The sequence below is a fragment of the Rhinolophus hipposideros genome (assembly GCF_964194185.1).
Source record: "Rhinolophus hipposideros genome assembly, chromosome: 21".
Taxonomy (NCBI): domain Eukaryota; kingdom Metazoa; phylum Chordata; class Mammalia; order Chiroptera; family Rhinolophidae; genus Rhinolophus; species Rhinolophus hipposideros.
The window spans coordinates 2,055,182-2,073,082 of NC_138067.1; the positions used below are offsets into that span (position 1 = coordinate 2,055,182).

General features: G+C 46.6%; 1 protein-coding gene across 5 annotated transcripts in view; it reads right to left on the minus strand.

Moving 5' to 3' along the window:
* The window catches only part of CCNE1 (cyclin E1), a 75,134-nt gene that overhangs the window by 55,982 nt on the left and 1,251 nt on the right, over positions 1 to 17,901 (minus strand). For 4 of the 5 annotated variants that reach the window (XM_081032145.1, XM_081032144.1, XM_081032148.1 and 1 more), the window contains exons 2-3: positions 8,613 to 8,694; positions 407 to 498 (exon numbers count right to left, since the gene is read on the minus strand). In XM_081032145.1, coding sequence (XP_080888271.1) covers positions 407 to 444 — 38 coding nt within the window. In that variant the 5' untranslated portion in view covers positions 445 to 498; positions 8,613 to 8,694. The remainder of the gene's footprint in view (positions 1 to 406; positions 499 to 8,612; positions 8,695 to 17,901) is intronic. The other variant, XM_081032143.1, reaches the window with a different exon arrangement.

The following is a 17,901-nucleotide window of genomic DNA, read 5'->3' on the forward strand; positions in this document are numbered from 1 at the left end:
CCCGAGCAGACTGACGCATGCAGATACAGATAGAACAATCTAGATGACATTTTTAAAAAATTGTGTGCACCACCTGCTAACAACAAACACACACACACCAGGGGCAGCTCTGTACTGCAGCAAAAGGAAACATTCCATCATCAAACAAACCCCAAACAGAACAAAGTTCAACCCCCACCCCCGAAAAAAAACAAAAACCAAAGCAGCAGAAAGTAAAAATGACTTGGGAGAAAGAATTTCCATCCTATGAACGATTTGAAATAAAAACTTCAGAATCATAATAGTGACTCTCCCATAATTTTCCGTAATAAAACATCTATTATAACAGATATGGCAATACAATAAAAGTCCTATTGTTCCAGAAACTGTGTTATAACTGAAAAGGCATAATTATAGAAATACTTGCGTGAGAATTGCATGTTCAACAGAACCATTGAAAATCATTCTTCTCAGACTGAAAATACGTTTTCCGGGTACAGAAGAAATCTTCAGCGAGATCTTAAATGGAAAACGAGGTAGATTTCAAAAAAGAGTCATTTGTCGTAGCGCAGCCCTGCAAAGCCCCCTCGGGGCCTCTTGCAACTTGTCTCCGGGGCCCCACTGGCTCTGAGTTGCACACTTTCTTGGGAATTCTAAAATCCAACAGATTTTGGAGGAGGGCATCTCTACATTCTTTCAACCAACAGATTTTAGGGTGAATCTCAGTTCTATCGAGTTCTTTTTGTAAATTCTAAGTTAGAATTTCTAGCGTTTTCAAACAGCTGACCCCAGAACATTCTGCAGCGGTCCAATCTCATGTCAGCATTGCTGGTGCTGACGCCCCCCGCCCCCCGTAGCCCCCCAGCATTTCCCCAGCCAGTCCTCCTCGTGGATCTCGAGGTCACGGGTGGATAGAGGGGAGGGAGGGCGCTCGTCCTCATTTTGTAGCTGAGGAGACAGGATTGTGTGGGGGGGAGACAGGATTGTGGGGGGGGAGAGGGTCAGGAACCTGCATGTACACTGTAAGTGCACTACTTTTCTAGTCATTTGACGTGGCTTTGGAGAAACTGATGAAAATGACAGAGTAGGGGGAGCAGGGGGTCTGTGAGCCATCCCTGTCACCACTGACTTCTAAGGCTCCATCCTGGGGACCTTGGCACTTGAAAGGCCGGGAACATAGAGAAAATTCACACAGCTATGATGGCGGCTGAGGGGCTAAGGGAGTACACTGAGAAGAAACAGTAATAATAATAGTAACAATAATTATTATTATGGGGATGAGGAGGACACACTCCAGCGCCACCACAAACATGTACAGTGGGCTAAGTGACGACTAAGGGACAGGATAACCTGCTACCAATATTTGAAGCATGCAAATAGCACAGGAAGAAGATGAATTAATAATTTAGGAGAACAGGGATGAAGTTCAGGATGAGCTCATTACCCGTCCGAAAGCCACCTTGTCCCTTTTCAGAAGCAAGCTCTCCAGGACTGATGGCGGGCGGCGGGATGGTCCCTGGACACACTTTGACCCAAGCCACAGGCATGGCCGCTCTGTTCATGGTGTCTGCTCGTACCCCGTGCCTGAGCGGGTACCAGTCACCACAGCGGCATTTGTGGAACCTGGTGCTACGGATTGGACTGTTTTGCCCAAAACGATGTCTTCATGTCCTATCCCCCGGTACTTGTAAACACGACCTTACTTGGAAATAGGTCTCTGCAGATGCAGCGAGTTAAGATGAGTTCACTGGGGTGGGCCCTGACCCAGGGTGACTGTGTCTTTATAAGAAGAGGGCACTTCGGGCAAAGACAGACACACGGGGAGGGCAGCACGTGATGACCAGGCAGGCATGCTGCCGCCACCAGAAGCTGAAAGAGGCAAGAAGGATTCTTCCTTACATGTGCAGAGGGGCACAGCCCTCTGACACCTTGGACTTCTAGTTCACCACTGGGAGACAGCACATTTCCGTCTTAAGCCACCCATCTATGGTGCTTTGATACAGGACCCCAGCCAACTAATACCCCAAAGTGTACACTTGACAGACTAAATGAATGGTGTGCGTCCTGGGGGGAGGCTGGGGGGGGGACCTCCTCCACCTCAGGGCTCAGGACTCAGAGACCCTCAGGAAGTGTGTCCTGGGCCCAGCTCGTGAACTGGGGTCCTCTCCCAACCCCAGACCCTGGCTCTTGGGTGCCTCGGGGCAAGTGACTGGCTGCGAGACCAGGTCATGTTTCCTGGGTATCTCTCAGCACCAAAGTGACTTTAGTGCCCCCTCAGAGGTAATTTAAAATGAAGAGAACACTGAGCATAACATGTCAGTTTCAAAATGACATCAAGTTTACTTGTGTGCTCTTGCTGAGAGGTTGCAGGGGTTTATATGTGTGTGGCCTGCGCCTGGACTGTCCAGCCTGCGGTGTGGGTGGGCAGGAGTGGCTTACTCGGCCTCTGGAAAAGGGGGGTAGGGTTGCTGGCCTCAGGGAACCCCATCGAAGTTCTGGCTCCAGCTGGCTCCGTGAACACAGCCTAGCACTCAGGGGATCCTTGGGTCCGTAGGGAGCGAGGTGCATGGTGAAGGATGGAGGTAGGGTGTCCTGCCCCTCTGGGGACGTGAGGCTCACATGTGAGACTTACGGGTGCTCTTCATTTTAATACCCAACCACGTACACAAGATTAACTTTGAGTCCTACACATTATCTCCTTTAACCTGCAGAACAATCCTGAGACACCCACTATTATTATTGTTGTTCCCCGAATGAGGAAACTGAGGCACAGGGCCACTGAGTGACTGTCCAAGGTCACAAGCCAGACCTGGCTCTGAGCGTCATGAACGCACTGCATGCTGGGCCCGTGCGGTCACCACACCACGGTGGGGGCCCCCCAGGCACCTCGTTCACAGGAACCCCTTTGCAGGAGGCCAGGTGCCACCATAAGGAGGTGGTAACGGGTCCTACATGGACGGGCTTCTGTGCGTGCGTTTCACAACTTCCCTCAGATCAGAATGAAGCGCCCAGGTTGCTGACCGGTTGCAAGTCTGTGGACTTCTTACAGCTAACCTTCTCTGGGGGGGCTTGACTGTCACGTTTCTTTCCCTTCCAGCATCTTTCTGTCCTCACGATGCTCTCCTCTGTCTCTGGGGAAGGAGTGAGCAGGCCCTTACTTAATATGTCGCCAGGGGGAGCTGTCTGCAGAGGAACTGGCTCCTCTCTGGGGTCCAGGCCTGGGGACACCCCCGGGAGCGGGGCTCTTCTTCACCTCGGTGAACTGGCACTCCTGAGAGTCCTCCAGGCTCAAGCAAAACTCCTGCTCAGGAAAGAATGGGGCCTTCACTGTGGCAGGGGAGCCCTGGTTAATGCTTTGGGCCCTTTCTCACAGGGGGACAGAGGGGACAGAAGCATCAGAGTGATGACAAGGAGACAAAGTTTCAGTGATGAGAGATGAGTAAGTTCTAGAGATCCACACACAAAGTGCCTGCAGCTGACACTGCATTTTACACGAAAGTTTACTAAGCGGGTAGATCTTATGTTTCACGTTCTTACACAAACACTCACGCACACACCCGCACTCTCACATACACAATCATTCTCACAATCATATAATAAAAGAGGCAGGAGGAGCTACCCAGAGGTGATAGATGTACGGCCCTGACGATGGTGATGGCTTCACAGGTGTGAGCATACCTCCATTTCATCAAGTTGTATACATCAAACATGCACAGCTTTTTGTGTCAATCAGACCTCAATAAAGTGGTTTAGAAATCTACATATGCACAGTCATGTGTCACTTAATGATAGAGACACGATCTGAGAAACGCGTTGTTAGGCAACTTTGTGGTTGTGTGAACATCACAGAGCACAGTCACACACACCTGGATGGTCCGGCCCACTACACACCTGGGCCACCTGGGCCGGCCCACTGCACACCTGGGCCACCTGGGCCGGCCCACTGCACACCTGGGCCACCTGGGCCGGCCCACTGCACCCCTGGGCCACCTGGGCCGGCCCACTGCACACCTGGGCCACCTGGGCCGGCCCACTGCACACCTGGGCCACCTGGGCCGGCCCACTGCACACCTGGGCCGGCCCACTGCACACCTGGGCCACACGGTCCGGCCCACTGCACCCCTGGGCCACCTGGTCCGGCCCACTGCACACCTGGGCCACCTGGGCCGGCCCACTGCACCCCTGGGCCGGCCCACTGCACACCTGGGCCACACGGTCCGGCCCACTGCACACCTGGGCCACCTGGGCCGGCCCACTGCACCCCTGGGCCACCTGGGCCGGCCCACTGCACCCCTGGGCCACCTGGGCCGGCCCACTGCACCCCTGGGCCACCTGGGCCGGCCCACTGCACCCCTGGGCCACCTGGGCCGGCCCACTGCACCCCTGGGCCACCTGGGCCGGCCCACTGCACCCCTGGGCCACCTGGGCCGGCCCACTGCACCCCTGGGCCACCTGGGCCGGCCCACTGCACCCCTGGGCCACCTGGGCCGGCCCACTGCACACCTGGGCCACCTGGGCCGGCCCACTGCACACCTGGGCCACACGGTCCGGCCCACTGCACACCTGGGCCACACGGTCCGGCCCACTGCACACCTGGGCCACACGGTCCGGCCCACTGCACACCTGGGCTAAAAGCCTGTGCAGCATGTCACAGTACTGAGTCCTGTAGGCAAGTGTAATACAGTGGGAAGTACGTGTGCATCTAAACATATAAACACAGAAAAGGTGCAGTAAAAACACGGTGGCAAAGGTAAACCATGGTCCACTTCAGAGGGAACTTCTGGTGAGTGGAGCCTGCAGGACTGGAAGTGGCTCGGGGGAGTCAGCAAGTGAGTGTGAGTGGAGGTGAAGGCCCAGGGGTGACCGCACACCACCGCAGGCTTGATAGACACTGGACGCCCAATTGCCACAAAGGGTGAGTAATGCATTGGGGTACTGTACAGAACGTACAAAATGTATTATACATGTGGACTGATGTTTGCAAACAAGTTGTTTACTAGGGACAGGACTATGGCCACACACGTGTGAGACTGAAAAGAGTGAAGTAAAAACATGTTTTTGTGTGAAACTGAGCATAACAAACTTGAGTGATAAACACATTTACCAAACAACCTCTGGTTATCACCTAAGAAGTAAACAAGTCCAAGGAAAAGAGGATAAAAGCAGAACTCCCGAGCAATGCTGTGAGTGGTCTGACTGGGCCATGAAGGGCAAGCCGCGATACCGGGACTCCCCGAACGAAGCTCTTCCCTGCAAGACCAGCTCACCTCAGACCCGTCGTGGGCCCAGTCACCTCTCCCGGACCAGGACCTTCACCACCTCGACTGACTCTGGGACTTGGTTCCTTATTAAATTCTATTCTATTCTGTATAACCTTCTGTGCTCACCAGGGCATTGGCCTCTGGAGGGACATTGGCTCCCAAATAAAGCTGTATTAGTCGCTCTATCTGAACCTGTGTGTTGGAACTTTGTTCCCTACTCACATCACAAGTACCACGCAGGGACGTAGGGCCAGGTGGAGGGATTAATGTCCCCTTGACTTTCAGGAAGAGACTGAAATGTGGTGACTGCTCTTACAGGCGCTCGCAACATAAACAGGCGTAGTCGGGGTTTAAACTGGTGTAATTGGCTTTAAATTGGTGTAGTCAGCAATGAATGACTTTGAGAATTTTTTCTTAAAATCTATGTGGTGCTCGATGACAGTGGGTAACAATGTATGGCACATTGCATAGCCAAAATAATTTATGAAAGAGCTGAACTGTGTGAGGAAAAATTTAGACAGAATTTGTTAACAGCTGGAACTGTGAAATGGAAAGTTTTGGTTTGGAAAACAATTGCTTATATTCTCTTGCATCCAAACTTCTATAGCTTATTTTCCGTTTCTCCTAAATTCTCTCTCTCTCTCTCTCTCTCTCTCTCTCTCTCTCTCTCTCTCTCTCTCTCTCTCTCTCCATAGGATGTGGACACTAGCTAAATCCCTAGAAAAGCAGCTTAGTGTTAGGAGACGTCCAAATACTGTGCTTAATAAGGAGGACCCATGGTATGAGACAGAGGTAGACGTCAGGAAACAGCTTCCCGTACAAACCCCGAGGATGTGAGGATGGACCTCAAAAATCCTAAAAATGTGAATCCTTTCATTTCAAGGGCGCCCACGCAGGAAATTCCTGCGAGTTTGCTTACAAGCCTCTCGCAGGTCGAGAAGGACAGAAATAAAGGAAAGACACTGGCCAGGAACGGTTTGAGCAGATCTGCAGAAAACCTAAAAGTTAGGTTTAAAACTGACGAAGATGGAAACCAAGGGATTTGCACCTGGACGATCCAGGAGATTATACTAACCTGTGGGCCCCAGAGGAAGTCTCCCAGGCTAGGCCGGTAATAACTAGAAACAGGTTACAGATTATAACCACGGGCAGGGAACACCACAATACCTAGGGAAGGAAGAGGATTCACTAGAGCAGAACTCCAGACCGTGAGGACTGATTTCTCACAAAGAGATCTGGCAGAAACAGAATGGCTTCTCCGTATTTGGGATAAAGGAGCAAAGACTATCATGCTTACAGGAACGGAGACGAGGCAAATAGCAGCCGTGACTGAGCCATCTCAGTTGAATGCACAGCTATTGGCTATAACTCAGGCGTCCCCGATGGATCCTGACACTGTGGGATTGGGTCGCAGAGGCCTGGCGAGCCACATACCCTACAGAGGACCTACCTTCCCTGGGGGATGGTTTACACTGGAAGGACACAGCCCAAGCCATCAAAGTCACTAGAAAACTGGCAATTCTGGCGATGATATGTGACAAAAATATTAACACTCCCATGCAGGTGACTGCTTCAAATTCAATAAAGAAAGCCATACTCAGAGGAGCCCCGCCACACCTAAAAATGTCAGATCTGAATTCAATAGCACAGGCAGGGATAATAGAAGACATAATTAAGATCTTCAGACTGGCCGAGGAACCCCATGGCATTCCAAAATTTACATTCAATGCACAAATCAGGAATCCCAGCAGAGGCTTTATGCCGCAGCAACGAACCAGGAAATAGGAAAACCCTAGGCAGACATTTAACAGGCCCTGGAATTGCAGATTTTTCCAAAAACTAGGACCCTTTATTAATATGCTCAGGGGATGGTCTCCAAGAAACTGGACTCCAAGAAATCAACAGGTGAATAACTTCTCAGAAAACCCACAGTGGAATTCCAATTTTCAGGGTAATTCCTACAGGAGCCCTAATTTTCAAAATAAGTCAGGGGAAATACACAACTCCTAAGACGACCTCTTAACAGGAATCCTAGATGGAATCCTGGAGATGACCAACAATCACAGGTACAATATACTCAAAAATTCTTTTTAAAAAACAGGTAAATCCCCGGGTGGACACAGCTAACATCCATGATCGACCCGGGGATAATAGACCTTATATAAAGTTATAGAGAGAAATGTTTTCACGTCTTCAGGTGGTAGAATTCTTAATTGATACAGGCTCACAGGTTACTCTGTTGAATCAAACAGATAGAAATTTGGGAACATTCCCATCCTGCAATATTGAAGGGCTTGGGGGTACACTGTCCAAAGCATATAAAATTCCTATCATTATACATAATTATGATAGAAATCCAATTAACTCCTATGACTATATGGGACCAAATTTAGAAAACATCCCGGGGATATACTTTATTTTCTTTCTTTATTCCACTCAGGACCTTAAAAAAATAATGTAGTGGGCTTCACATGTAATTAAGCACCATCCAGATGGATCCAGTAAAATTACCAAAACCTATTGGACAATGCTTTACTAGCTGGTACCCCCTTAAGGCGGGACACAGGAAAATCACTGCTAAAATTCAGGAAATGGTGACTGAGGGCATAATCTCTAAAGGTCGCTCTCACAGATTTAATAGCCCAGTGTGGCCAGTTTTAAAACCAAATGGGCAATACAGATTGACTATTGACTATGGGAATATTAATAAAAATAGTTCCAAAATGCCAGGAGCATTGCCTGACCCTGAAGAGGTAATTAATAAAACTACCCAGAGAAACAGCAAATTTTATGTGACAATTGACATGTCAAATATGTTCGTTGCCATTCTGATTACGTAGGGCAGCAAAGAATATTATACCCCCTTTCCATGGGAAGGTGCATGATATCGATTCAATAGGTTACACGGGGAGACTTGAATAGCCCAGTCATTGCACATTCCATTTTGGCATCACAAATTGACAACTCCAAATACTCTTATCTCCTACAGTGATGATATCATTATGATACATGATGAGGAACACATATTGGAACAGGAAAAACAAAAATTGATACAGGACTTAAGATCAAAAGGATGGACCATAAACGAGGAAAAGACCTCGGGTCCCACAACTGTTAAATTTTTAGGTATAACATGGAATTCACAAGCAGACAATATCACAATCAGCAATTGACGAAATGAAAGCTCTAAGAGCACAAGGATAAGGTACAGGCTCAGAGGCTGATAGGGTTATCTGGCCATTGGAGACAACGCGTTCCTTACATGGGAGCATTGCTGGCACCATTGCACAAAATAACTAGGAAGGAGGAACATTTTGCTTGGGACTCAGAACAGGAAAAATCTTTTCAGCAGTTGAAAGACTATATTCTTACCTTTCAAACCCTCGTATATCCAGCACAAGGTGATGACTTGGGCTTGGAACTAGGACAGACAGGCGATCATGGCACATGGTGTCTGTGGACCAGAAAGAAGGGGATAAACTGGTCAGACCATGTGGTTTCTGGACCAAGCGATTTCCATGCTCTCCTAATACACATGCTACATTTGAGCAATCAGTCTGGCTCTTGTATGAGGCTTTAAAATCAACGGAGCCTCTCACAGGCAACACCAAGCTCACTGTTGGAACCACAGTCCCTGTCCTACACTGGACTAAGCTGACACCAGTGGGCGTCCAATGTGACCAGTGGTTGCTAACATGGAAATGGTACATCCAAGGCGGGGATATTGCCATGAAGGGGCAACCTAGTCTTCTCACGGAGGACATTCACAAGGGACAGATAGACTTGCCGGACTTTTGTCCGAGGGCTGAGCAAATCCACATCCCAGTAGGAAAATGGGGCTCATTCTGGTGGTCTCCTGTCTCACGGGACGTCTGGTTCACAGACGGCTCAGCAGTGGTAACTAAGGGCGTGACTACGTTGACAGCAGCAGCTTTCAGGCCAGAGGACGCGGTGGTTATCAGAGAACAAGGTGAGAGCGGTCTGCTCAACATGCAGAGCTCATAGCTGTGGTGTTGGCAGTGAGACGCTCAGTACAGGAAAAGCAACCTATGGTCAGAATTTTTACTGAGTCCTGGGCAGTTGCTAATGGAATTACAATTTGGTCACAAAGATGGAAAAAGACAGTTTCAAAATTAATGGCAGTGAGGTGTGGTCCACGGGTTACTGGAAAGAATTAAGCCTATTGGCTGAACAGATTAAGATCTTAGTTACACTCGTATCAGCGCATAGAAAGGGAGAAACACCAGACGAATACTATAATAACACTGTAGGCTCTCTCACCAAAGAATCAGGGGTAAGGCTAGACTCTAAGGTCTCACTATCTAGGCCAAAGAGACAAATCAAATTTTCTATTAAATATCAAGACTGTGATACAACTGGAGCATTTAAGGTTCCTAATGAACCGGACAAAACACAACCCTTAGACCCCAAAACACATCCACATAGACCACAGAGGGAGTGTCAGCCTCCAGCTCATCTAAAGGACAATGTCATTCACGCAACACAAGTTACAGAACAAAAACCTATTATAGTTGATGATACTATTAAACAGATCCATAGTAACTTAGGAGCACATTCCCTTTATAATTGGCTGACTGAAAGAGGTTTACAAATTCCATGGCAATGCATTAAGCATATTATTTCTACATGCGTTGACTGCAAAACGTTTAGTGACAGATATAGATACAAAGAACCACCAGATACTACATCTATACACACATTTATTTTCTTTGTCAAATTGATTTTGTTGGACCCTTAACACACTCATACACCCAAAAATCTACGTGCACCTTGGTGGAGAAATACTCTGGCGTCGGAGTTGCATTAGCCTGTCACAAACCCTCATCGAGGGCAGCCCGAGCGATTCTTCCATGGAGCTGTTTCTATGGGCCACCTAAGGTTGTTGAAAGTGATCAAGGACCGCATTTTACCTCCACAGCAACTAAAAACTGGCACAACTTTTGGAAATCCAGTGGCTATATCATTTGCCTCATAATCCCACTGCTTCAGGCAATATTGAAAGATTCATTGGACTTTTAAAAACGGAACTAAAATTACCAGAGCAACATTCTTCTTTTCAATCGGCAGTGGATGTCGCATGTTTCCCTTAAATCAAAGGGAAAGGCTTGGTCGTGAGCCACCTCACTCCTAGTGTGTAAATCCCTCACCAGACATTGTCGATTTGCCATGACAACAAACCAGGTCAATTTCCTTATAATGTCTCCATTACGGATCATAAAAATAAACTCTCCCCACAGGACGTAGTTGCTGGTGGAGGAGGGAGTATTTATTGGGCTTCAGGAGGAAGTGGACAGTTACAGAGCCAACCAAATCCCCCAAACTTTTAAGTATTCTTGCTATTTTTTACTACCCTGTTTCCCCGAAAGTAAGACCTAGACGGACAATCAGTGCTAATGCATCTTTTGGAGCAAAAATTAATATAAGACCCGGTATTGTATTATATTATATTATAATTATATTATATTATAAATTACATTATAGACCTGGTCTTATATTATAGTAAAATAAGACCAGGTCTTTTTTTGGGGAAACACGGTAGGTATTTTATTAGTGCTTTCACTTCTTGAACCTGTGTATATTATTCTTATTTATCTCTGTTCTCCAACATACCTTCACTTGGCAGTATGACCAGCCCTTACTTTCTCTATTTTATTTATCACCTTTTTCCTTTGTGAATATGCCTACCGGAGGGGATGGCATGTGCCTTCACAACACCCTCTGGCCAAGCTCCAAACCATCACCAGGTCATGGGGCCTCAGGAGCGGATATCCCGCCTGTATAACTTAGGACACAGGCTACGCAATAGAGAGTGCTTCACATGCACTTACATAGCAGGAAGTCTACCTAACAGACACATGAGGCCAATGGAATTTGAGAAAGTCCAACAACCAGCTTTTTGGTCTTTGTTATGCTAAGTGAAGCATATTCTCTGCTGTAGAATGCCTGGATACTTGGATTACACGTATGGAAAACCTGAAGAACAGATAACGTGGTACAAATATGATCTACAAACTGCTTTAAACTTTAGAAAATCACGTAACCCAATCTCACCGCAAACTATTGTCATTAGACAACTATTATACACCTTTACAGAGACAAAGAAATATTTAAGTAGGAGGATTCAATTTTTTAACATGCATAGGAATGCCCAAACGAGACCATGCATTGGACTGTTAGAACCAAAACACTGGACAGAAGATGACATTATAGCTAGGAATCTGAGAATCTGCATTTGGGGTAGAAGACCAAATCATAGGGCAATCAGAAGGGGATTTTACAAGATTCCCAAATGAGACCCGCAGTAACTTTCCCCCTGTCACAGAGGATGTCGCCTTCCAGCTTCACTTGCACGGTTATCAGCTTTCTTGTTTATTTCATCTTAATCTACATGAACATATTTTTGCCCGGACACCATACCATTTGTGGGACTAGAAATTGCTCTCGGGATAACACCACTGCAGGGTCTGGCTGTCAAGTTTACCAATTATACCTGTGTCTTCTGGAAACATTGTGGCTCTAGATGGGAACCGCAAGAAGATGCTTTCTGGATACATAGATTTGATCTTCTCACGCCTGTGAGGAATGGGACCTTAATGCAAGAGCAGAAGGACTTACTGATACACGTTTGTTCAAGCACACGGCTTTTGGCTAGACAGCACACTGAATATAGGAAATACAGGATTTGCTCGGCTTTTCGTATCCATGGTACACTGTATTTGTCCGTTGCTTCACAAGTGTCAGAGAGAACAGAACTGAAATCTTGCTTGCTAGACCTGAATTACCTACCCCCAGTCATTACGCAGTCCCATTATTGGATCCATGCTTCCAGAAACTTCTCCTATCCGCCCTCCTTGTACTGGCAGGTAGAGACCCTATTAATAACACAAACTCTGCTACAAATCCCACTGAAGCTCCGTCTCCTATTACTTTATCACCACCTGCTAGAGCAACATGTAAGATACACACAGGTGCCACTCTCCTTCCGGCACCAGGATTAGAGGAACATATTCCTGAATACGTTCTATACAACACTCCTAGGCTTTTGAGTACCTTTTTTACCAGGGGAGCATGAACTCTGTCATGGCTCAAGGTGCAACCCTATTGCTCTCTGTACCAGACACAGAACACATGCCCGCAGGTTACATTGCAAAGACTGCAGACAGCCAGGGGATGGAGGGGATTTACACACCAAAACCACAAAACAAGATGTCCAAACATGCAGGAATACGCAGATAGAATGCACACAGTCAGCTTACTACACATTAACTCAGGATTTTAATAACATGACACCACCCTTTTCAGTATCCTTACGAGACCTAGAGGGTGCAGAAACTTTAAACCTTCATAAAGGCTCCATACCGTGTAATGACACACCTTTGGCCTGGACGTTGATACTAGCTTCTGATGAATACTAGACTCTTACAAGGGCCACAGCAATTCAGTCTATAACTTTTGGTGGGTACATGGAGAAGAGGAGGAGGATGTTTGATGATGGGGATGATGAGGGTGACGAGGGTTACGAGGAGGAGAGCAATAACTGACACCTAAGAACAGCACTTCACCCGACCGCAGAGCTGCACACACGGCCCCTACAGCACTGGAACTACAGCGGGAACTACAGCTCAGCCGTCTACCCTCACCCTAATTCTATCGTCCTTTCCGCTGCTCGCCTAGCAAAACACCTGTAACAGGAAGATTGGGATATGACTTCCACAGAAAAAGGTGGTAGAATCTGCTATACATATAAATGGACAGATTTTCTGAATTTCCCAGTCTTTGGAAATTTTTGTATCCATAAATGTGTGGGAAACCGATTATTTGATATTTGGTATAACCCTTTGGACAATTTTTTATCTCCTTCAAATTTTTTTTTAACAAAACCAAAACTACCCTTTCACCAGCACAAGTGGATTGGATCACTCATCCACCGGTTACAATTCTTACATCCACATCAGTCAATCTTAATAGACCATTGGAAGACCCTCAGAGAGGTTTGGACCAGGAAACAATAGAGGCATGCCCCAAATTGGAACACATCTGTGTAATTGGATACAGAGCTAATTATACTACAATACCTCTAAAGAACAGTACTTGGTTAAAAACTCAAAAACTTTTTCTTTGCTTCCTTGTAAATGCAACTACCACACAGAGAACTTGGAACCATGTAGGTATAGAAACAATCTCGTGCTATACCGTTCATACCCAATACAGGTAGAAGCTTAAGGACCAGCATATCTTCTTATGTCATATGTAAAAATGGAACCAACCCTTGTCAGAACACGCCTAATCCTATGCTTACTCACTCTAACCTGCTTTATAGCACAAGATTCTAAAGACCACCCGGGTACATCCACTTAGGAACTTTACATATATTAATGATACATCAGACATGGGGGGATACATCTTTAGAGAAAAAGCTAACGTTACATGGTTTAATGTAACATTGAAAACACACAAAGCCACTGGCTGGGAGAAGTATGTTCTTTGGATCCCTTTCCTCCCTGCTACCGCCCCAGTACGGAAGCTGCCTTTTAACCTCACAGATTATGGCTACCCTTTACAACAACCTTACAAAGAAAAAGTTCAAATACCAGTTTTTGCAGACACGTGGTGGGATGGTCATTGGCCAGCTATTCAAAAAAACTGTTGGCTACTCTATTTTTCTTTCCTGCTCACACAAGCCGGAGATGGTAACCGCTATGCAGCACTATTCACCCATAGCTGCAGGCCCAATTTTCCTTTAGGGACTAAAAGCAATATTGCTGACATTTGGACACATTTATTCCACAACACTTCCTTTTCCCATAGCATTACCAAACATTATAATGACACGAATGTCAGGGTAATGTCTATTACTGCATCTGCGCGAGCAGATATTCTACAGAGACGGTCTCCAACTTTCGCTTTCTGTCAACCGCACGCCTTTTCAGATCTTCTTTTTTTTTTTCCACCCAATGTTCTGCACTCCTCCAAGGACGCTCACCTGAGTGGTGGGAAACCTTGGGAGGTTCTTTACCAGACTTGCCAAGAGAAAGTACGCTACTAGATCCTTGTTCTTTTCCGATGTTGCTTCCAACGCAAGGCAGCTGGAAGTATGCCACCTTCGTTTCTCACGTACCAGCTGAAGGAATTAGAAACACCACCTTCATCAACACTGAACAGAACCTTTTTCTAGCAATAATGACATGGAAGAAATGCCATGTTCCTGAGTATGTGCCAGGACCATGTACCATAGAGAGAGGTAACTTCAGGGCAACACAGTGTGTGGGGACAAAGCCCCCCAAAAACAGTTTCCAGGCTCTCGGCCTCACATAGAAAGGTGCTGGCTCGGGTAGCAAATGGCCATCAACTGTGATCAGATGGCCAGCAGCTGTGGCTAGTTGGCCGTCAGCTGTAACCCGTAGGCCATTGGCCACTAATATAACGGCTGTGGCTATGCTAGCAGAAAGGAATGGGGGCTAGCAAGAAGATGGTGGCTGGCAGGCGCGGACTGCTGTTAGGCAGATTATGTAGATCCTGCTTCCTGTGTCTCCAGCCCAGCCGCCAGCGAGAATATATTGGTTTGACTCCCCTATCTATGGCTCCGTGGGTGTTCCTTTTTGGCCTTACTGTGTCTTGCGTTCTTGGGTGGGGAGTGGAGCTGAGACCCTGCACAACAAATGGCGCAGCGAGCAGGGTCCCCTGCGTGACACAGTGCCTGGGAGCTGAACATGATAAACCAGAATGGACATCAGGACTGGTGAAACCACCTCCAGTAATCAGCACCACATTCACACCATTACCTATTATGTTGCAGCCTAAACGCCTGCTACCCAGACCTATACCTAGAAGGGTACACATTACTTTTAATTTAGATGATTTCAAGGTGTCTACTCCCTGAATGTAAGGGATACACCGATCCTAGATATCGTGCAACAATTAATTTAGGCACGATGAAACCATTGGGTGACTTTAAGGTTCGGAAACCGTTACAGGTACCGTTAGCAGCTGGACTCATTACTAATTTCATCATTGCTGGAGTACAAGCAGCTGAGATACAGGAGATAAGAGGGAAACTATTGGAGGAAAAAGTAAGCAGACGACTTTTTTCAAGCAGACTCAGGACATTGTACACGAACTTTCTGCTTCTACAGGCGAATTAATTCTTTACTACATACACATGGCACACTTATCCATGTACTTATGAAAACTCAACAACTACAACAAGAACCACATGAGCAGTTAGAACAAAATTTCTTCTTTCTTAGATCCCAATACTTAGAAAACCAGCTAAGAGCACGCTGTGATAAAATGTACACCTTGTTGCAGCTTGCTTATGCTGACATCCAGAGACCCCTTAATTATTGAATTGCATCTGCTAATTCTTGGAGCACTTCTTCTCTGTTAGGAATGGATTACTCCAGGCCATCTGGCTGTACGGCCAATGGTGAATGTCAGGTGAATCTAATAGAACTAACAGATACAGCTTCAGTACTTTTCTATGACACTTATGCTACACCTGTCACAATTCAGGGACTGACCTCTGTTCCCCTTGAAAGCCCCTTTTATCTGCAAAGCTATTACCTTTCTAGAGATCTTGTTCATCCATTCACTTCATCTACTTACTTCACTGTGCAACCTGTGGAAGTTACCTTTTCTATATTCCTATGGTACAAATGGAAACCCCCACACTTGTAAAGAGCTTGGCTGATGGCGCCTGGATTTTGTGTACACAAAACATATCTCAGTTATTCTATTTTAATCGTATAGCCATGTCAAATAACAAGTTAACCTTTACAGCTTGCATTCATGTTTTGAACTTTACTTTTAATGGTCATAGTTACACGACCTCTACTAATACACATTTCTCATGCCGTTTCCTTCCACCACGATGGCAGATACTAGCAAACCAATTCCTTGGATTAATTCCACTACAGTCAAGGAAGCTATTCATCAAAATCGGGACGTGCTAAAGACCACTCATGATGACACCACTAAACACCTCCATGCATTGGAGGCACATACAACCAAAATAGAGGCATTGGTTTATACCACAAAAGCAGGGTCATCTGAGGAAGGCATGACCATTGAATTAAGTACACCTTGTCCCTTTTGGGGACTCATTAAGAGATCCCTGCACCTACACACTTGTTCTGGCTTGTGGAGCACATATAACCCTGTGTATTTTTTTTTTTTGCAATACCTGGAATTCTATCATTGGACATGTTTGGGGTGGACTTAAATAAATTTTGCTTTTTATGATATGTGTTATCTTTGGATGCTATTCGCTGAAATATATAATATGCACCTGTTGCACAGGTAAACTTTTTGCTAAAACACAATAATTGAAATTTCCTCAATGTTTTCTTTGTAACATTTGAGAAATCAGGGGATGGCATGTATAGAAAATATAAAATGTATTATATATGTTGGATTGAGGTTTGCAAAACAAGTTGTTTACTAGCGACAGGAATATGGCCGCATATGTGTGAGACTGATAAGAGTGAAGTAAAAACATGTTTTTGTGTGAAACTGAGCATAACAAAATTGAATGATAAACACATTCACCAAACAACTTCTGGTTATCACCTAAGAGGTAAACAACTCCTGGCAAACCACTAGAGGTTATCACCTAGAGGTAAACAAGTCCAAGAAAAGAGGATAAAAGCAGAACTCCAGAGCAATGCTGTGAGTGGTCTGACTGGGCGCTCCGGCTAAGCCCCTCTGCGAGGGGCAAGCCGCGATACTCTGGGATCTCCAAAGCTCTTACTTGCAAGACCAGCTCTCAGACCCGTCGTGGGCCCAGTCATCTCTCCCGGACCAGGACCTTCACCACCTCGATTGACTCTGGGACTTGGTTCATTATTAAATTCTATTATGTGTAACCTTCTGTGCTTATCAGAGCTTTGGTCTCTGGAGGGACATTGGCTCCCAAATAAAGCTGTTACTCTAACTGAACCTGTGTGCCGGGACTTTGTTCCCGACTCACGTCACGAGTACCACGCAGGGACGTAGGGCCCTGTGGAGGGGTTAATGTCCCCTTGACTTTCAGGAAGAGACTGAAATGTGGCGATTGCCCTTACAGACACTCGCAACAGGTACAGATTTACAATGACTGCGACGGCACTGGGTGACAGGAGTATTTCTACTCCATTACACTCTTGTGGGACCACAGTCAAATATGCACCTGACTGTGCGTATATCTCCAAAGTGCTTTTCCATTCAAACAGCAGAAAAGGAAAAAGAAGCAAAGTGACTGCGGCAATGTGAAAAAGGCCCGTTCGCAGGGTGCTCTCAGCACCCAGGAAAGCAGCGCAGAGTGCGGGCCGGAGCTCGGGCTTTGGAGCCAGGTGGCCCTGGGCTGGAGTCTGGCCCCTAACCCTGCCTACCTGGGTGGTCTCGGGCAGACCTTGGTGCCTCCGCTCTCCTGTAACATGGCAGTGACTACCACGCTAACCTTGCAGGATTGCTGTTAGGGTTAAGGGGGATAGTCCATGGAAAGCCCCCAGAAGCCTTTTTCAGATCTGAGACGGTTCAAGACCAGCCTTTGTGTGAGTCTGATGGGGGGGGAGATGGGGGCAGGACTTCTCCATATGCCCCTCTAACTACAGGGGACCCTCCTCTGCAGGGTCCTATCCACACAGTCAACCAACCAGAAACC